The 22,241-nt window shown below is 39.2% G+C and overlaps 1 protein-coding gene across 5 annotated transcripts in view; it reads left to right on the plus strand.

Annotated features, from left to right (window-relative positions):
• Positions 1 to 22,241, plus strand: part of rapgef6 (Rap guanine nucleotide exchange factor (GEF) 6) — a 153,443-nt gene that overhangs the window by 88,418 nt on the left and 42,784 nt on the right. For all 5 annotated transcript variants that reach the window (XM_040149779.1, XM_040149781.1, XM_040149780.1 and 2 more), the window contains 4 exons: positions 10,578 to 10,709; positions 16,445 to 16,625; positions 18,755 to 18,891; positions 21,085 to 21,243. In XM_040149779.1, the coding sequence (XP_040005713.1) occupies positions 10,578 to 10,709; positions 16,445 to 16,625; positions 18,755 to 18,891; positions 21,085 to 21,243 (609 nt within the window). The remainder of the gene's footprint in view (positions 1 to 10,577; positions 10,710 to 16,444; positions 16,626 to 18,754; positions 18,892 to 21,084; positions 21,244 to 22,241) is intronic.

Below are 22,241 nucleotides of genomic sequence, written 5' to 3' on the forward strand. Positions count from 1 at the left end.
TTGGCAGTGCCAGTGACAGTGCCATTCAGCATCCCGTCTGTCACAATACTGGCACAGCAAAGTGTGAAAACTGCCAACAAATGGCTGTTTATCCACTGCAGAAGCTTCCCAGCCAATGTCTGCCCAGGCTAAAACCTTGCCAACCAATGATTGTTGAACCTTGTACCTCACAAACCAGTACCTGCCTAATCACAGGCTGCAGTTTTTTTTCTGACCCGAAATTAAATTGTGTTTCAGAGAGAGTTTTTCGAGGAAATGTGTTGCTATGCAGAATCCATACTTTGTGCTGGAAAAAAGTATTTTTTTGTTCAAGCTGTCCCACTTAAACGTTCTAGCCAATAGCCTTTCATTTTCTCCTTCAAAATATTTTTGAGAGTATGTTGCTGAAAAAGGTATTCCAGCGAGAGTCATTTTCACACAGTAAAAAAATGCAGTAAGTGGTTTTTGCAACTCAGGTTAGGTTTCAGTTGCTGCACAAGCTTGTGTTATGTTGGGCGTACTGAAAACAGTGAACTAACTAAAAATAATAGCTTGCTGCTGTTTCATCAAACAGTATGTTGTCTGTCCTCAAATTGCGATGAGTTTAAGATGCCATTTTCCACATGGAAAGGGTTGTTTAGTTCTTAAAGCTTTACTCAAGCAATTTGTTATCAAAGCAGCAGAGCCCAAGAGATCTGGACTTTTTGTCCCTACTAGGAGTCAAGGCCCAAAAAGTCTGGATCCTACAGTTCCCATAATGCAACATGAAAGCATCATTCATCACATTCTCTCTGCCTGGTAAATGCCCACATCAATCAAACTCCAAAGCCTCAGTTTTTAACACAGGGTCTCTGTTATGAATTATGAAAAAAAAAAATCTGTTTGAAATTTGAAGAAGGATGTTTGCAAAAAAACAGAAGCAGCATATTCACTTTGGACTCAGCAGACTGGACTTGGTTCCTGAACAAGTAGGACTCATGCATGGATGTTCAGTCTTGCAGGAAAGAAGGTATTCACTTTTCGTGTGTGTCTGTGTGTGTGTGTGTGTGTGTGTGTGTGTGTGTGTGTGTGTGTGTGTGTGTGTGTGTGTGTGTGTGTGTGTGTGTGTGTGTGTGTGTGTGTGTGTGTGTGAGAGAGAGGTTTGTGAGGTGTGAGAAAGAGAGATAGAGAGGGATGAAATGCATGTGTCGTCCCCATCTCTCTCTCTTTCTCTCTCTCTCACTCTCCCCCTTCTCTTCCTTGATCTTTCTTCCCCTCTGTCCCTCCCTTTCTCTGTGGCATGTCTGCCTTCCCAGTTGTCACCTCCAATTCCAACTTCCATTCATTACATCTTCCCTTTCCCCAGCTGGTACAGAATCTCTCTCTCTCTCTCTCTCTCTCTCTCTCTCTCAGTCACTCACTCTCTCACTCACTCTGTCACACACACACACACACACACACGTACACACACACACACACACACACACACACACACACACACACACACACACACACACACACAAGACACTACAATGGGGCCAGAGATATGGTAGTCTGGACTGAGGTAAAACTGGATTCTTAAGAAAATATGTGAGACTTTTTAATCTTCATGTTCCCTCTCTTTCACTTCATCCTTATTCCACCCTTCGCTGTCAGACATATCTTTATGATATGCTCTGTCTCGCTCTCTGCTACCTTTGCACACGTGTGCGCGCACACGCACACAGACAAACGCACGCACAATCCAGTCTCAGTCATAGCTGCACTTTGCCTTTCTCACCGACTCCTCTTACACTCTTTCCTTTTGACTCGCTCTCTATGTCGCCTCTATCTCTCTCGCTCATATTCACTTCAGTTCCCTGTATTTTCTCCCCATCTCCATCTGTCTCCCTCACTGTATCTTAATCCAGCAGACTGAGGACATACAAGTAATGGATTGGAGAATGGCTGCGTGCTGAGCCTATTCAATAAGCACAGTGTATATTTTACTGAATGGAGCCCATAAATGCATGCACTTCACATATAGTACTCTATCTGTGTGTGTAGGTTGGCATGATTTCGCGTTGTGCATTTATCTTTGTATTTGTGATTAGAGGCATACCTGTGTGTAGGAATGTGTGTATTTGTTGTTTTGTGTATATGAAAATATATTTCTCTTTGCCTTGCCCTCTTACAAAATTAGACCAAGCCATCAGTGGCATTGATTGATCAAAGGTTTCTGCAGTGCTACAGGGCTAAATCTGGAGTTTCAAAATGTACTGCATGTGTGTGTCTGGTGAGGCTTCTTCAGTCATCTTCCTCGCTCCCTTTTATGCAGAATTGCATGTGGAGGCAGACATGAGGGTTGATGCAGTTAAAAAAAATGCAAGAGTAGAGAACATCTTCAAAAGCTAGACAGAAAGTAGCAAAGGCCAAAAGAGAAGGTGACCGAATATAAGACTGAAGTAGTGATGGGGAAACTGGAGAGTGGAGAGAGAGAGACAGAATACAGTTAATAAACAATACAATCAAGGCAAAGAGGTGAGATGGTTCGGAAAGAGGCAATGCAAAGAGACACTGCGGCTTAGAGATCAGAGAAATGAGAGAACCAGCGGAAATCACAATCAGACATCTAGTTAAGATTTAGATCAAAGGAAGGATAACTCATTTGTGTTGCTGTGAGACAGTATCGAAATTGTGTGTGCAGAGGTGAAGTGCTGCTGTCTGTGGTGTGGTTTCTTTTGTAACAACCTGGTCTGATAGCTAACTCAAAACACAATGGCAGCTGTTACAAGTAAAGACATACATTAACAGCTAAGGCTCCCTGTTCTCAATGTGTAACTATGCACTAAATCTATAGTGGGAAAGCCTTTTTTGGATTGACCTTTTATTCCGATGCTTATGTGTAAAAGATCTTGCTAGAAAACTCTGGCCGTTACGCACCGACTTGTCAGCTTTCGGTTTCCCGTTAGGATCAAGATGATGGTGATGATGACTGGTGACAGTGATTAAGAAAGTGAAGCCTACTTTATTGTTGTAACATTTGTGAGTCCCTGTGGGTATGACTTAGCAATTAGATAACAAAAAATGTATTGTAAATAAGAAAAAAAACAGCACTTACACATGCAAGTAGTTGCAAGTATTTGCCGTATTTAACCACCAAAATAAAGTTAAGAAAAATTATACAAAAATCAACTGGCATGGTTTTTGCGTGCACATTTTGTCTTATTTCATAAATGAGAGATGGTTGTGTTGCTTGGCTATACTGCTCGGGTCATGTCAAGGCAGTTTGTTACTGCTGACATCTACAGGCTGAGCATGTTCATGTCAGATACCCCACCAACGACCTCACTAAACATTACCATGCCTGTATTTACTCAGCTGTGGGGTTATGAGTAGTGTATAGCTGGTACTTTCTACCTAAGCAGGTACTAAAATAGGATTTAGCTGTTATTATTCCCTAAACCTCTCTGTCATGTGCACATTTACAGTCAGTAGAAATGAGCTGGCAGCTTGGTCATTCTTTCTGGGGTCCGATTAATAATATTCGATTCCCGACATTGTTTAGTGCTTGCCCTTCATTACCATCATAATCCCTTATAGTTATAATAGTAAAATTATTCACTTTTTTGTATGTTTTTGGTTGTTTGGTTTCGTGTTCAACCCAGAATGTTCAGATTCTGTCATACATTGCTCTTCCTTCCTCATGTTTTTAACTTCAAACATACGAACACCCAGAGATATTCAGTGATGCAGCTTTCCCAGAGACAGCAGTTCTGTTTCATATGTGGTTTTGGTAACTCTTTGGATTTGTAAACAAAGGGACACATGGATATACAAATTTATATTTATCTTCACCGTGTTGCTGTTGCACACCCTTTACTATGCATGCAACTTAGCTAAAACAAAGATTTTTAGAAACACTGAACAGTTCCTCTTCCTCTAAGATGCTTTAATTTTGTTTTCTTTTGGCATATAGGGCAGTATTGTCTGTAAATATTCACCGAATCTTGTTCGTGTCATTGTTTGTTGAACCAACTTTAATTATCATCCTCATTAGGATTCATCAGCCTCATCACATTTTCTATAATTTCTAAGCTAAGTCATTTTTCCTCTTTATTATCATCTTAATGTATTGTTCTTACTCTTTATTATCTGTTTGTTTGTCTCATTTTGTGTTCTGGTGTATGTGTCTTAGTGCATCTTTTTATCTTTGTCATGCTCCATCTCCGTCGGTGTATCCTCTTATTTATACTCTTCTATAAACAGTTCTCTCTCTGTTCTTATCTAGACATCTGTTTGTGTACGTCTTTCTTTCTTTCTGATTGGCAGTGGTTTAGTAAAGCCTCTGGTGTTTTCTGCCATGTTTTCATGTAGTCTCTGCATTCTAACAAAGCCTCTGCAAAAACAATGGTCCCAAAACAATTTACTAATAATTAATGCGAAGCAAAATTAATTTTCCTTCTTCAAGGTGTAATAACAAAATAGCAGCACAGCTTTAAAACTGATATCAGACCATGCCCTCCACCTCCATCCTCTTGTGTTTTAAGGGTGTGGCCCCTTCTGGGATCCCTAACCAACTAATTCCAGACTATGATGCTAGACAGACAAGGCCATTGAACATCTCTCAAGTTTCCCAAAACCATCTGGGCACCAAAACATCTCTCTACGCATTGACATACAATGTCACAAAGATCATCTCAGCACTAAAATGCTTTGGGGAAACCTAGTCTTTATTGTCTATTTAGCCAAAAGGCCAGTCTGGGCTTTATAGCCCATTTTATCACTAAGGAAATAGGTGAAACAGAGCACTTAAGTCCACAGCTAGTTAATCTCATTGTTAAAATTGGATGCAATAAGGGAAACAGAGTTAGGTTTTACAGAAGAAGGAAAAGGAAGATATCGCTCTAATATGTTTTGACTGGTTTGTTTGGCTTTCAAGAACTTGAGTAGGTCTACTAAAAGATGAATGTAGTCATAAAGTTGAGAGAGTGGCCATTTGGAGGGAAAGATCCTTTTGGGTGTTAGACTGCTATGAACTATATGACATATTGTTAAATCTGAACGATATGCTCCCGCAGTTATTCAGATATAGTCTATTGTCATTTGGTTCTAACCACAAAGTGTTCATAATGTCTTAGTGGGCAATTTAATGATTGAACAAAGACATCTAAACACATAATTTAAGATGGTGTTGTAAACATAAACAGTGATGTTGCAAAATTATCATCTGTTCAACTCATGTCACTAACTTGCCCGGCCCTTTGTGCTCTTTGTTCGTGACATTAGCCAATTATTTATTTATAAGCTGCCAAACTAGGCAACATTTTGATGTTCTCCAGGGCTTGTTCCTTATGGATTCTCATCTTCGTTGGCTGCTACATCCTTTTTTTGGCTGAATCTTTTCAGACGCTTATTATGGTAGATGATAGGTTCATTTCTTTGGAGTTAATCAGACTGTAAGTGACTGGTGTTGTGAAAGCTTGGTCTGTTTGACTGCAACGTAACATTCACAGCCAGCTTGATCCTGCCATGATTGTGCCCACTCATTGACATGATAGAATTGTACAGCTCAAGGAACCTTTCACATTTATATTTAATCTCCTAACTCTCATCCTTAATGCATGAGGAGAATGGGAGACCCCGTCAACCCCCCACACCTCCCCTTGATTTGCCCCGCTGGGAGAGGGAAAGAGAGGGATTAGGGTATTATTAAGTCTGTGTGTGTGAATAGGAGCCTCGATCCCCCCACAGTTTTTCACTTCCCCCATCACTCCCTGACTCAACATCCCCCTTCTCTGATGAACTCCCTGTCTATCTTTGCCATATTTCATTCTATGGTACCTCCAAAACAAAAACACACATCTAACTTGTTCTGCCCTAGGAAATCCTCATCTCTAACCTTAATCTCATCTCCAATGTCTTTTCTCAGTTAAGAAATAAAACCAAAATAGTGTGCATGAGGTAAAACATTAAATTGTAAAAGTAGATCACAGATGCTCTTCCATCCAGGATTGTCCGACAGAGAGGAATCAGCACCACAGGTGACACTTGTGTTCGACCAATCCAACAGCATGATGCAGACATTGAACCTCACCACTAAATGCCCTAACCTTAACCCATGGCAATATAGCGATATAATGCATGATGTAATGCGCTTCCAATGTAAGTTTATCTGAATTTAATAAGAGTCTTAAACAGTCTGTTTGACAAATCAAACGAGTATCATCCAAAGTTACATTGTTTTTAGTACAAAATTCTCTGTTTGTGTTTTCATGGAAAACAGTTTATATGCTGAGCCATGGTGCAGGGATAGCAACAGAAAAAAGGAAATTTTTTACTAAAATTGAAAATTTAAACTGAAAATTTTAGAATGAAAATTTTGAAGATACCCACTTGATCTGTCGAACTCCCACTGCCTAAGCTTCACATTAACTTAAGCTGAACTCTAGGATTCATTTTTACACAGACTGTGGATTTGTCCCCTATCACTTACATTGAAATTGCTTTAAGAAGGGATCTCATCTCAGCCAGCGACCAATAACTCTTTCAATAAACATATGGGCATGTTAGTGTTGTCTTAAGATTAACCTTTCCTTGAACTATATTTTTGAAGAATTGAAGAAGGTTGGGCTAAAATACTTGAGCTAGAAAACATTTTATGCTGGGTTTTTAAAAAAAAAAAAACCCTTTTAACAAGGATACGTGTGGTGATAGAGGTGCTATTTCTGAGAGTAGCCCATTTAAAACTCACAGCCAGTACAATGTTTGCCTCATGATTTCCTAAATGTTTGTTATCCCAACATATTTGAGCAACTTTTCTCAGACCTCTGTGAGCTTAACGAGAAGGAGGTCCAACCAATTGATCATGTGCCATGTTTTTTTCAGTATCCTCTTTGGGTGTGTTTTGTGTGTGTTTTTCATGAACCTTTCCCCAGGTCCTGATCGGCTCAGCAGTTTGACACATTAGTTCTGTCTTTATGTGGATTCTGGTGAATGTGTTAAATTGATGCAGGGTTGAAGCTTCATCATCAAAGGCTTGTAACTGCTCCATCACACAGAAATCAATAAGTATTTACCCGTGATAAAATTAGCAATTACTCTATGTCCCCCCTCTCCCATTTTCTGTCTCTTTTTTTTCACACAGAAACACAACAGACTAGTAGTGAAGAGTGTTGGTCACCAGAAAGCATCAGGAATGCGAGTAGAGACTTCTACCTGTTTAAATGTGTGATTGTGTGTGATTTAGTCAATAACACAAACAGTCAAGGACTAGGTGTTGCCTGCGGTTCAATAAGTGAAACAAACAATGCGCAGTACACTGCTGTTCCTAATGGGAAATGGATTTCACTGAAATACTTCTTCAGTAATGTCTTAAAACTAACATCAGAGTCATTAGGTGTGACTGTGCAGGTTACAGAAGCATACTTTGAAATTACAATCCTACTAATTAAGTGTTGCTAATAGCACTGTTATCATAGTAATAATGTATGTGGGTAAAAGAGAGAAACACAGAGGAACCCAGAATGTATTGATATTTAAGCAGAATATTACATTAATGTAGGGATGGGTGTGATGGAGAAAGAAGGTATCAGATGCGTTAATGTTTAAAGTTTATAGATGTGAAACATACATTAGTTTTTCGATGAAGCATTTCAAATATAGTCCACTATGTAGGGAGTTTATATGTTTATTTTATTGGATCCCCTTTAGATCCTGCCATAGCAGTTGCTAATCTTCCTGAGGTCCACACATTAAGAAGCTGTCCAAATAAAATGTTAATACATTTGTGGAAAGCAAAGCCCAAAAGTAAAAAAAAGAAAAATAGATAAAACAAAGCAGCTGATTGTAATGTAACACAGCCAAATCACTTAAACCTGTCGGTATCAATAAATGGTTCAAATTACCACATATATTACCACATATTATAAACAAAACACAAGCAAGAATGACAAATGACTAACTAATAATTACAACAATACAGCTTAATTTAAGCACATAATGTCCATGAAATTCATGACAACTAAAACATCATCAGATAAAAAAACACATACATTCAATTCAGTCTGCTTTAGGGACATCCCTATTTGTTTCTTATAAGTGTAGGCACTTTTTGATGATCTCATATTGTTAGTACTTGTTTAATTCTGCAGAAGCCCTGTACATAACTATATGTTTTAAATGGTTACTCCTGGCTCTAGGAATAACTGATTGTCAGTAATCCTTGTGGATACACAGCCTTAGAGTCCCTACTACTGTGTAAATCCAGTGTACGTTAATATATTAAACTGAGTGTTCCACTTTTAATATGCCACACATTAAGAACAAGCCACTGAACTTCTTAAACTCCCCCTCACAATACTGTGTTTCCCTGTGGGTTATGGGAATGGTGGGGGGTGTTACAATACAACAAGCCTATTAGAAGTGAGCGCTGAGGGGGCAGCACCCCCAGACTTGACGTCTTTAATATTGCATGTTGGCACCATGGTTCCTCGCAGCCTTAGCTAGCTTCCATCTTCAATTTGGCTTGGTGCGGAGTTGCATGTGCAGCTGTTGGTGTTAGTCTTTTAGCGTGCGTTAATGTGTGTGTGGACGGCCAGTGCTGCCTGATGTGGTGATGGAGGAGGTGTGCTGTAGGTTTGCTCGGTGTCACAGGAGGACATCTTCTCTCACCCTGACACTGCCCCGATCCAAACTGGTAAGACCTGAGAATTAGAGGTTTGGCTTTCTTCCAGAGCAGAGGAGGCACCAACTACATTTATCCACATGCCCAGGAAATAGAGATGAAATCTTCCTGCCTCGCTTCCTTGGGAATCCCATGTTAAATTCCTAAGTCTGTCTCTAAGTACTGTTTGCAGCGGCAACCTTTGGAAAATACCTCTTTTAGTTGTCCTTTCATCCACATCTATCCTATATGGGTGCGGTAGACCAGTCCTTTTTTCAGTGCTGTACAGTTGTGAAAAATCTAAGTGTCATAATGCTAAACTCTTACAACCTTATTTTGATAAATTTGGGAGTCTTGACTTGACTTTTGCTTGACCTGCATCCAGTATAAATGTGCCTCAACGCTGCATCTCTGAGTCTACCAAGAGGCAATGCTGAGTATCAATATTCTCTGCTTTAGTAACCCCATGTCAGGTTTACTCTGAGCTCTCTTTTAGGATTTTGTGGGTTGTGTAACAATATATCTACTGAGGTATACTGTGCTGTGTATTTGGGGCTTCTGTTGTATGTACTTAATGCAAATCTCTGTGGTGGAGGTACAATGAATTCCTTTACAGAGAATATGGGGCCAATTAATTGATGCCCTAAATCAGTCTGTTGATTAAGAGAAGGTGGAGAATGTCTTTAAGGTATGTCGGTGCAATACAACTAGGATGCACCAACTTACAGCACATGCTCTCTCTCTCTCTCTCTCTCTCTCTCTCAGCAACAACGGTCTACCAAAAGTTTGGCAACACCAAGCGAAAACCTAGCCCAGCTCTAGCAGCAAGCACATGTACATTTTCCTCACAAAATTTAGCCTGTTTTGGTTTGAATTATTAACCAGAACGCATATCCCTAAACTAGCTTTATTGTTTAAACTGGACTTTTAAAATAGTTAACATTACGACTGTAAAGTTATGTGTGGTCAGACTGTCGGTGTGTGCGGTGGATGCTGGAAAGTTGTGTGACACTAGTTTAAAGGTAACACATTGATCTGCGGACGTGTGTGCCACTGGTCTCTGTGGCAGTTTTGGTCAGTGAAAATGTACTAATTGTCCTCTTGCACAGTTAAAACTACAGTGCTGCAGTACTCAGGTTTTTAGAGGTCAGTTGACTGCCTGACTGACAACTTTGTCTCGTTCTGAATCTGAAGGGTTAATTTGAGAATGAGCTCTTAGTAATTTGGATTTTGATAGGTGAGCAGTCTTCAGAAGAGTTGATAACAAAATAAAAAAGAAATGGATTTTGTTTGTATCAATGCTCAAATTTAGTTTTGTGTGACCACAGACATCCATCCAGTCCTGAAGTAAATAAACTGATGCCATGAACAGATATGTTTAAATAATTTAGTTAGTTTGTAGCATGCTTGGGTTGGCGTAAATATATGTCTGCCTTTGGATGCACCTCTAAATGAGTTTGAGTGTTCTTATGTGTTATGCAGTGTGTGTGTGTGTGTGTGTGTGTGTGTGTGTGTGTGTGTGTGTGTGTGTGTGTGTGTGTGTGTGTGTGTGTGTGTGTGTGTGTGTGTGTGTGTGTGTGTGTGTGTGTGCGCAGTAGCTGACGATGTAAGCTAGCTGCATAAAAAGAGAGGCTAGTCTAATAGGACAGCCTCTGTGAGGATTTACAGTTTTGTTTTATTAAGGTAACTCTAAAATATAAAACAAAACTCCCAGTGTCTATCAGAAACCAGCCCTGAATTGTTTCCAGCTGTCTGCAGTGTCTTCAATTCCATCCTCTTCATGTTAATTATCTTGGAGTATAACATGTGAAACGGTGCCAAACCAGCTTTGGCTTTCAAGCTGATGAAATGGCTGTGTGTGTGTGTGTATTTGTGTTTGTAAGTTTGTATGTTCGCTTCTGTTGAACTCACATCCTCTTCCACTTCTCTATGTCTCTCCTTCTCTCTTTCTCCTACTTCATGTCTGTCTGACCAGCTTCCTGCTGACCTCAATAAGATGCACCTAACAGACCACGCCCACCAGCAGGTGATGCACATGCCTCCAAGCCAATCAGGATGCAGCATTGCCAGCGACTCGGGGAGCAGCAGCCTATCAGATATTTATCAGGTTGGAATCGAACCTTATTTCATTTCTAAATTATCTTCCCTTTTTAGAATTTTTTGTTTATTTGTTTGTTTTCCCCCTGTTTTTCTATGCTGCACCAACAGCCGACAAACACTTGTAAAAAAAAAAAAAAAAAAAAAAATTTGTATGTAGTTTGATATTGATGATCTCCTAAAGCTCCAGTTCTATGAAACCTTGTGTTTTTTAAGTTAACTGTTAGTTATTATCAATGTATTTGGATGGTTTTTCCTTCACTTACAGACTATGCCATCGTCCTTTCTCTCTCTGTCACATTTTTTAAGTGCCAACTTATCGTGAAAAGCTCATTGTCCGAGATTGGTATAATCTAAAATATAGAGAATGGAGGCTGTAGAATTGTAGTACTTCATCACTTTTTAAGGCTACCTCTAGTCTTACAAATTAGGTTTTGGACAATCCTCTTACTTTTACTGTGAGTTTCTTAAAAATTAAAACTTTTTATGATTGAAAAATGAAGCTTTTCTCTTCCCTGCCACCATTATTACATTATATATACAAAAAAAAAATGAAGCCTGTCCAATCCAGTGACAAACCCCTTTCTATGGTATGCCCTTCCAACCACCACACTGTGACAACATCTGGTCTCTGGCAAAAGTGCCTTACTTATGGTGGATTCTGCCCAGCATGATTTGCTCCAATACTATCAGTCTACTTATAGCATATCTGTCAACACACTACCCTCCCTCCTTGTATTTTTTTTCCCTCCTTGGTATCTAGCTAATTATTGTGCATCAGTTGTGCATCCTGGTGGTCCGTCTCCCTCTGTACTTCCTGCTGTGGAGGAAAGGTCGCATGCAGGAGAAAATGAGCCTAACCTTTCCAGCTCTGTCTATACCTGTGCAACAGGTAAAGAAGCTGTAACATCATCAGTGCAGCGGGGTTTATAACAATCCTTTTGAAGGCATTCCTTCAGTCTGCTTTCTTAGGTAGTATGCATTGAAGATTGGCTGGGTAATTGATAGAGTATGACATCTAGTGTACCAGAGTTATGCAGTTAATGTCGGTCATAATGTTGGATTTAGGTTTCACTAAACAGGAATATCAGGAATCCTTGAGCATGGGAATTATCTCTTCAGTGAACAACGGTAGGAGAATAATTACATCAGGAAACACACTCATTCTATCCCATTTAGTTTTTGGGATTATATATAAACATACATATCACCTAAAACAAGCAAACGTACACCCTCAGGTAATGAAAGCACTGAAAATATGTAGACCTTCGAAATGGTCTACTTAAAAATGAAACATACTTAAAAATGAAATAATTTTAATATAAATTATTTCATTTTTAAGTATGTTTTATTATAGTCCATGCTCCAACCCTTCCTTTCTTTACTGACGGTTGCTTTTAATGTCAGCAAACTAGGAGCTGTATTCAGTGGTTGCATTTATTGCAATCACCCAGTTTAATGCAAAAAAGTCTAAAAATTAAGCAAGTAAGTAAATTCAAAAGTATTGCCAGTCAAGGAGGTCTTTACACTTTACTCTCCTCTTGTATCAGCCTCATCTTTACGTGACATTTCTTAGCATGCAATAGCTCTTTGGAATTAAATGCCTCTTGTGAGTGTAGGGTAGTTCAATGGCTGTTCAATTCAATAATACATAAAAGGGAACATGACAAGGCTGTCATCTCATCATTTTAATCCATTGGATCTCCTAATCTCCCCTCTTTACACAGAAAGTTGCTATAAATTGAAGAATCTTTCAGTATTACCTTTCGGCCTTTACTGCAGTATTTCAGTTTTCTGTTCCTCTACACAGCCTGCATGCCATATTCTGCATACATGTTTGTAGGTGAATGTAGGTGGGAGAGGTTCCTTTTGACACCAGCTTGCTGGCATTGTTAGAATTCATCAGCGGTAGCGGTGAGATCCATTTGCTACAAACTACTAATGAGTTGGTTGCAAGTTAATGAGGTGGTCTGATCAATGCGCACTGCTGGCCACAGCACTAATGTACAGATTGGTTTTAGTGAGGCACGATAACAGAGCTAATATTTTGAATTTTTAAGGTTTAGTACAAAGATCTTTTTTTACCCGTTTTGGTAAATCAAGGGTGAGAAAAATCAACCACAAGTGGATGCAAGTAAATTTTAATTTATAATACCCCTAGCTATCTTGCCAAGCAAATTTGGAGGCTATAGTCTCTTTTCAAAATGTATTGTATGATAATGTTGCACATTTAACATGAATTACCCAAAACACAACAAAATGAAAAACAGGAGACATTAACATGGAAGTGAGAAAAAAACAGGGCAATGCAAAACTTAGATATTTTGGAATATATTTACTGACCGTGTTGCAAATTATTGATAGGGGTGTGAAATTTTGCATCACACAGTTTTTCAGTTTAGCATGGTATTTACCGAAACTACAGACATCAATATGCCCGGTGAAGGAGAGATTTGAGGAGAAGACACTCTTGGGACTGTAACAGTCTATTCATCTCATTAGAAGAAGGCAATAGGTGAGAAAATATGAGTTAAATATCCTGATTTTGTAGGCTTAACAGTAAGATCAGTGATTGAATGAGTTATGTTAAAAAAATGAATTACAGAGTCTGTTAGTAATTGTCAGCAAGTCGCCTATGCTTTCAATAGAAAACGGTCTATAATGGCATTAATCTGATATTTCAACCACCTTATGTCCTGCCCATCGTACTACCTGCCACAGCCTTTCCTCCCTCTTCTGCCTGTCTGCAAGTGTTTGCAGATTGATGTAAGTCAGGTCAACCTGGGTCAGACGTTTAACGCAGAGACCTGAAATTAGATATTTATCACATGGCTCTGATCACATCAGCTTGTCCCTGACCCGGCTCTGTGTTTGTTTACGACTGTCTTAAAGTGCTGACCCTCCAGTCACTGTAGTCCTAACCTGTCAGTACAACAGACTGTTTTCGTTTTGGGCTTCTACCACTCATTCTCTTTTTTCCCCCTCTCCCTCTCATATTTTGATTTAACCCACAGTTGTTCTCTTTACTCTGTCTCGCCAACTTTTCAACCCTTTCTGCATCCTCCTGTTCTCACTTCTCATATTCCTCTTTTCTGCCCTTTCCCACCTTTACATCCCTGTCCTGTCAGTCAACCTCTCTTCTTTTATTATTCTCTACCCCCCCCCCCCAAATCACTCTTCCTTTCTTTGCTCCTGCCTCCTCTCTTTCATCCCTTGGCTACTGTATAGTATGTCCTGAACCTCTGTACATTCCTCCCTCCTTTTTTTCTTTCTGTCTGTGGTCTTTAAGAAATGTTCTGAGACCAGGGGAATTGAACTGAAAGGGCACATCCTGCATCCTGAATAAACTGGGCTTTCAGAAGCAATGAAAGATATTTCAGTGGCAGTGGGTGAGAGGGAAAGACAGTGAGACTATAGCCAGGTGACCCCAGGACTGCACCACTGTTCTTTACCACTGCCTCAATGCCTACATTTTCCAACAAAACTTAAATTGAAGGCCGCTTTTTTTGCAAGGATTTAACAACTTCCATAACAGTCTCTATCTGACAACATGATGTTTTCTCTCTTGTAACTGACAGCCACAAAAAGTACCACTGCACTTTTGGCATTTGTCTTGTTCTGCATACTGTAGGCCCAGTGAACACAGTTACCTCCAAGAATTGATAAATCAAAGGTGAACCAAAGGAGAGAACAGAACAACTTGCAGGACAAGCTGTTGTTGAGATGTGTGGTTTTTTGAGTGTCTTGTGGACTGGTTAATAAATATGGAGTATTTATCCCTGCATGTGATTCGTCTTTGCACTGCTTTTGGTTCTGCCTGCAGTTCCAGGCAGAAAAGATCTTGCTCCACAAAGTCCAGTTCATTTGATCAATACACGTTGTTCTGTCATTTATTATGTTAGTTATTTACTATTAGTGTGATGAGAAAAAAGACATTAGTAAAGAAAATATAATCAGAATTTAGATTTGATTTTGTACAGCAAATCTGTTTTTTAATAGTCTGGGTTTATCTATTCCCAACTCTTAGGCCAGAACAGGACAGAGCTGAGCAGTTTGTGTGTTTAAAAGTCCTCTAAATAGCTTGTCCAACGTAGTTTATGAAAACAAGAGTGGACCTATACCTGAACTTGGGATGGACATCAACAAATCACCTAATCTCCTTGCCTCAGAGAAACCCATAAAGCCCTACAGCGGCTAATATATCCCGATCAAATGTACCCCAATCTAGTGATTCACTACTAGCAAAATGTCGATGCATTTGGTACCTATAAGATAATGTCCCTGGGTATGTAGACCCAGAGTAGATACTGGTTTTATTCTCAGCATGGCCCAATGCTACGAGTTGTCATTTAGCAACAACACATGACTATGTACATGCATAACAGCATTCTATTGCAAATTTGTCCAAGTTTGTCCTTGTGAAACTAAGCAATGAATATATAGTACAGTACATGACTTTATAACTTAAAGTTCCTAGTATTCCTTTTTTCCATTTTCCTCAATCAAATACTAGAGGAGTAAGTAACTTCTCTGTCTACCTTCTTAACAAAAATGAATAAAATAAAATAAATAACTAAATGTAAACAGACATAGGTCAAATTCAGGCTCAATTTTGTCACTTCAGAGAACATTTGCTGTATTTTCTCTTTGTTTATGGGCCTACCTGCTGGAGATAACAGATGCTACCATTACCACTGGAGAGCTCCTCTTTTCACCTATAGGTTGATGGTTTAATTCCCAAATGACCTTAAAGCGCTTATGTCCTTGTAGAACCAGATTCTGCCAACCATCTGTCTGCCCTGCGCAGGGGAAATATGGTGGAATATCAATTATTACTGCTGGATTTAAATATTTGGCTGTTCACCTCTGTTTTCTAGTTTTGGGCCCCGGTGTCTGGGGTTTTAGCTCAGAGTCACAGATACAGCTGCTCATTACAAAATTATTCTTCATGTTTTGTGTGGATGATGCATCATTGCAATTCCTCATAAAATAAAGGGGAGAAACTGAATTCAGCTGTTAAGTTAAATTTTTTTTTTTTTTTTTTAACAAAATATGATGTAGCCTACTATCTCAGAAGAGTAGATACTGTAATATCTTTAACACTAAGACTTGATTCCTAACTGACATACTGGTTGTCAGAAACTAAAATTATAGGAAATATTTGATGACTTAAGGTCCTCATTTTGAATTTGGTTGTTTTTTAGATTGTTCAAAATTGCTTTTGCACGACTTTGAGTAGGACTGGTTGTTGTCCTGTGTTTCCTTGTCTTGTCCTCCTTTCATACACCTATATTTAGATAGAATTGATCACTATGTGCCGATGTCTAAACTGTCTTGTAATGATATTGAATACCCTCAAACTTAATTTCAGCATTATTGTCCTGCCTTAAGCTAAATACCACAGTGCCAAACTGACATTGGTGCACCGCAGACCTTGTCATGGTACAAATTACTGCTCCAGTATTCATTTTTAGGTCACTATTGCTGGAATTGAAGCTTCAGGTAGTTCTTTTTGAGTCAAGCAAGATAAACCCTAAGGCAAATAAAATGCAGTCTAAAATTATTATATTTCATGAAAAGCCATAAAATGCATTTTTTTAATAGATAATACATAAGAAGCTGAAATATTTGTCTTGTAAGCATTGTCATTCAAATCAATCACTATTCTTCATAGACATCTTCCTTCCGCCTTGCTGCTGTTACTTACAAGCTACCGTGCTGCCTTCTCCATTGTCTTTGCCTCAGGCCACAGAGAGTGAGCTGGGAGATGTGGACCTATCTGGACTTCCAGAGGCTGCAGTGGACAGCGAGGAAGAGGAGGAGGAAGATGAGGACCTGGAGAGAGCTTCGGACACTCTTCTTAGCCGAGATCTAGTCCGAGAGTGTCTGGAAAAAGACCCAGCCGACCGCAACGATGACGACATTGGTCAGTCTAACTCTGCGCTGCTATTAATCAAGTATTTTTTCGTTTAATATGTCTTGTTCCATTAAAATTTGAAAAACACATTTGTAAAAACACTTTCCTTTGCTTGAAAAGGTAACTATATTTGCTTTTAAATCAAAGGATCAATGGCACTCTTTAAATGTCAGTGAAAACTGACTGAACTGAAATGAAACGGGGAATTACATACATGTCAAATCCTTCTTTGGTCGACTTGACCACTATCGGTTTCTGTTTTTGGTCTCGATGGTCATGAGACACAGCCCGCACAGACAACGTCTATCATTCAGTGAGCACACACAGGGGACATACACAAATAACCCTCTCACAAAGAGACCCCTCTAAATGGTCTCTAAATACCAGTGCCCTTTCAGTGTGTATTTTTTAAGCAGGCAATCAGAGAGACGACCTCATTAGCGGGACCCAGTGGGGTCCTGGAGGAGAAGGTGACCACATCAGAGAGCTGAGAGAAGTTGTAAAGGCTTGGCCCACTGCATGCCTGCTGGGAGGCTGGCCTTCTCCGCAGATCTCTTACACTCACAGCTCATTCAGAAGAAAGAGTGAGAGAGGAGTTCAGGGGAGCAAGTGTCTGACCCAAGTTCAACCCCTTTTGGCTCATAAATAAAGTCAACTTGATCATTTTTATTACATTTTATTTTACTAGCTCGGTTTGTGTGTCCTAACAGAAGTCTTTTCTTAAATCTTTGGGCAGAGATATTCTCATCTGGGTATCAGATGTGGTAATATTTTTGTCCAGTGATTCAAAATCTTGAGGCTGGGACACATCAAAGGGGTTGCCTGATAAATCTGAGGTGTCGTGAGATGGTTAAAAAACTAATAAAGCAGAAAAGTGTCTACTATGCAGAAACTTCTATCCTTTTGGATATCAATAACTGGATAATTGTACTTCTTCAGGCGTCTGTAAAGTATTCAAATAAAACACTCATTGAGGATATTATCAGTCTTTGGTTTAACTGCTCACAACCTATCAAGATATGCAAACTGACAGGGGGTCGTACGTTGACATAAGGTAGATCTGTTTTAAGGGGTCACAAGAAGGTTGGGAAACACTTTAGCCTGTCTTGAATACAGTCATCAAAATATGTCTAATTGTATTACCGCATTATAATTGATATAGATTCCGTTACTGCCTGAGTAAAAACATTGCATTGGCACTTTATTGGTCAATGTTTCCAGTTTATTGGAGTCAAACAAGAGCCTTTAGTCCGACAAGAAGTTTTTATTTTTACACAGTAACCTTACCTAGTGTAGCGTTACCAGATTGATCATGTACCACATCAGGATAGTTTTCTCTCATAGTCATAAACACATACTAAATTGGATCTGAACTTCGTGATTCGGTATTTTTTCTGATCTAACAAACTCCCAATCACCTGGTACTTAAAACTAAAATACTAAAAATTACTTAAAATACGATGTCTGTTGGGAGCCATATTTTAAAGACCAAAGGCAAGAGGGAAAGAGATGGAGTGGAAGAGAGGGAATGACAGACAGGATAAAAGCAACGACAATGAAAGGGAGCAACTGAGCCTGCCTGCATGGTGTGCAGGTTAGAGCTATCTCACTCTGCTCTCAGCTACAGTGCAGAAGAGGCAGACAGAAGATCAGTAGGGAGTGAAAATGATCTGAAAATTTCGCAGTAGGCATAATAAATATTTACATTTATTTTGAAACACCTTAACCATTGATATTATGCACCGATCCAGGCCTCTAGTTTTACGGAAAATGGTCATTAGCTGAGGGTAACTGGGTGAAAACACATGAGATATTAGGTGATTTGTTGATGTTTGCCTAATGATGTTTGCTTTGATTTATGAGAGGTTACAGGTTGCTAGGGAAATAGATATAGACGAATATCATATAGGTATCTGGTATAAGATGATAAACTGTACTAACAAAGCCCTGGTGATCTATGTGAGTCAGGCTTGCTTTCAGAAGGGGCTTTGTTTCAGGAATGCTGCTATTTTTCAGTGGAAAAATCAATGTATATGAGTGTTTCACCTGCACACGTCGACTCATGTTTCACAAGAACCTTTTTCTTCTTTTTTTCATTTGCTGTCTTCTCTCTCCCTCTCACATTTTTTTCCCAAAAGAGCAACTACTGGAGTTCATGCACCAGCTACCTGCCTTCGCCAACATGACCATGTCTGTTCGGAGGGACTTGTGCAGTGTCATGGTGTTTGAGGTGGTGGAGCAGGCTGGCACAGTCATACTGCACGACAAACAAGAGGTATAAATGGACCGATAACACACACAGAAATTTGTAAGCAGAATACTGTGTAAAACAGGTAGTGTAAAAGTTATATAAAAGTCTGGGAAAGTTTTAAGCTTTAAGACGTATTACAAATATTGCTTATGCAGAAATTACAGATATTATTTTTTCATGTAACTGGTCTCTTTTCCTGCATGTCCCACTTAGATTAATCACTAACAGGGTAATTATTATATGCAAAATATGTTTTGTTTTTTAATTATATCTGCTTCACTAAGGCAATTACACTGAATTCCCTTAACAATTAAATTAGTGTTTATCTTTATTCATTGAAAAACATGATGTGTCTGCTGTCTTGCTGATTCTTAATTTGGTCATGAATATAATTACAGTTAAAACATTTTAAATTTGTCTTTCCATAATCTGCTAAACACTGAAGTAACCTTTCAAAAAAACACGCAAAAACGCACACAAGCGCACAAACATGAAGTAGGTATGGCGGTATGGGTAAACGTGCAAAAGTACCTAAAATGGAAAACAAAGAAAAGATATGGAAGAAAAAGTACAAAAAAATGCACAAAAGTGCATAGAACCATACACAGAAAAAAGGAGCACATACGTGTATTGACACATTTTTTCAGATGCACAGACACAGACATCCTCGCCATCTTCTGGTCTGTCCAAAGCTAATTCACATACACAAACTGGTATGTGCAAAGTCACTGCAGAGTGAAAGCCCTGTCAATCACTTGAGCTGCTTCACAGCTAATTAATTACATTACATGCCTGAGAAATGGGCGTACTGTCATGGCTGTTTGGTTACACACAGCAGCCTGAGACCCAACAGGGTGATAAATGGTAATGACCTGCCAGCCACAAGGCTCCGGAAGATGGAAATCCACATCAGCAAGACTAAACCATACGACCACACACAAGTTTGCGGAAAGTATTCATGAATGGGCAGTGCACATTGCGCGCGTATATCTGCCTTCATACTGTCTGTGTCAAGTCATTTGATGGACAGGTCTCCTCTCCTCCACTGTTTCTCTGTGGACTAGCATTGAAGGTCAGAAAGACGCACTTGGATCTTCTCACAAGTGAGCACAAATCTAAGTGAATGAGAGAGGGAAAGAAAAATAAAAAGTCTAAAGTGGTCTAACAGAAGTAAAAGGGGAGGAAAAGTGCTTCAGAGGACAGAATGGAAGAGAAAGTGGGAGAAGAGGGAGCCAACAAGGTTTCAAGTTTCTTAAACCACCGTTTACTAAGAACTTGAAAAATTGTTTACCAACCTTTGCAGGCCTCAATACATATTCATGATATAAATTCATAGCAAATGTGCTATAGGAAGTGTCATATTTATGCTGACTTTATGAAAAATAGCCTCTGGAGGACGTCAGTGTACAAAATATCGATGGTTGATTGCCTTACCTCACCTCATTTATTACCATTTCATCATGGCTGAGGAAGTAGTAGAGTGACAGGCTGACAGGAAAAAAATAGCAAATAAAGGGGAGCGAAAGTGAGAAGCAATGAAAGAACTGGAGATTTGCTTGGTGAGAAACAGTGAGAGAATGAAAAGGCAATGAGGAGAAAATCTCAGTTATAGTTGCAGAGGGAGCCCAGGGCTCGTTCACGCTCCCTCCCTCCACTCTCACTCAGGATGAATGGCCTGTTTTATTATGCCTGCCAGCATCTCCTTTTCAAAAGCCACCGCTAGAGACACAATCCCTCTTCACCACCACAGTCAACCTCACACAACGCACATTATGATCAGAATATACTAAATATCAGTTAGCAAAATATAGCCATTTTAACAGTCATTCTTGTGCAGCTGTATAGGTTTGTTGCATTGATAGTTGCACTACTTCCAAAGCCTTCAAACACAAAAGATGTATTACATTACACTGATATCCAGTGGGTTTGTATAATTATATGCTGATCCACAGTCAAACCATTATATGTTTGACGCTGTTGTTTGCGTGCCAACCCAATCTACAACCATGTTCATACTTAAGAGTAGTTTCAACACTACAAGATATTAAGTACACATGGATGTACAATATATTGACATAGCTGTGGAAGAGACCATGACAGGAAAGCAATAACAAGATACAAAGGAGAGCATTAATATTGGTAGTAGAATCTCTGCAGACCAAAAATTTTTGATAAAGTTTGATTATTTTGATATCGTCTTCATGCACCTGTCTGCAGCTGGACCTCTGGTATGTTATCCTGAATGGGGCAGTCGAGATCAGCCACCCAGAAGGAAGAATGGAGACTCTTTGTATGGGCAACAGTTTCGGGATCTCACCCACACTGGACAAACAGTACATGAACGGAGAAGTTCGCACCAAGGGGGACGACTGTCAGGTATGTAGGACTGATGAAGACAAAAAAGAAAGCACTCAATAAATGTTGGTTGCTATAATAACAAATGGTTGTTACAAGAAGCTAATGTGCATTTAAAGGGACAACCTGTTGTTGTAGCTAAAAAAAAAAAAAAAAGGATTATGGCATATGACACATTTCTCTTAAAAACAAACATCTTTGCTTGCACTGACATTTGGTCGATTCTAGTGTGTTTTATGGTTATGCTAGAAACAATGTTGAATTTATTTTGTAAGTAAAAATAGTCTGACACTTCCACTGTTACGAATAGTTATGCCTTGATAACTACGAGAAGGATGTGCATTTTCTTTTTAGTCTTGCCCTGCATAACCTTATTGTGAAAAATTTTTCATCACCTAACGAATCGCAGAGGAGTAGAGGTTTGCAACCACCACTAAATATTTGCACATCTGAATTTAGAGATTGTAATATTTGCTGTTCTTTCATTTGTTATGAAAGTTGTAATTTAGAAATTATAATAGCATTGCTTTTGGAATTCCTTTAAAATATAGAATCTTGGTAATCAATTAAGTCGCAGGTCTATTGTATGTTGTCTTGGAGTAGTGTATGTCTCAGATAGTCTTGAGGTTTCTCACAGAAAGTCAGTCTTAATATAGAGCTGAGATGAGATGTTAATAAGTTCGTAAAGGTAAAAGAAACCTAGCATGTACTCTTGGTAACTCTGTCTCTCTGTCCGCACTGCCCAGTTCCTCCAATGCACACATTATTTCCTGTCATCAGATACACAGGAAGTTACAGAGGTAGAGCCTAGCGAGGCAAATGCAGAAATTGATGATTTAGTTGAAGGAAGCACAGCAAGTGACAATTCTGTGGGGTAGCAAAGAGTCAGGTCTTGGTGTTCTCTCTTCGGTGTGATATAAATGGAAGTTAGTTTAACTCGTGTCTTTTATCAGAGGATAATTCTGCAAAATGGCTAGTTGAGGGGATTTTGGACCACCATAGGTACTTATATTGAACCC

This window comes from Xiphias gladius, chromosome 17 (genome assembly GCF_016859285.1).
Source record: "Xiphias gladius isolate SHS-SW01 ecotype Sanya breed wild chromosome 17, ASM1685928v1, whole genome shotgun sequence".
NCBI classification, from domain to species: Eukaryota; Metazoa; Chordata; class Actinopteri; order Istiophoriformes; family Xiphiidae; genus Xiphias; species Xiphias gladius.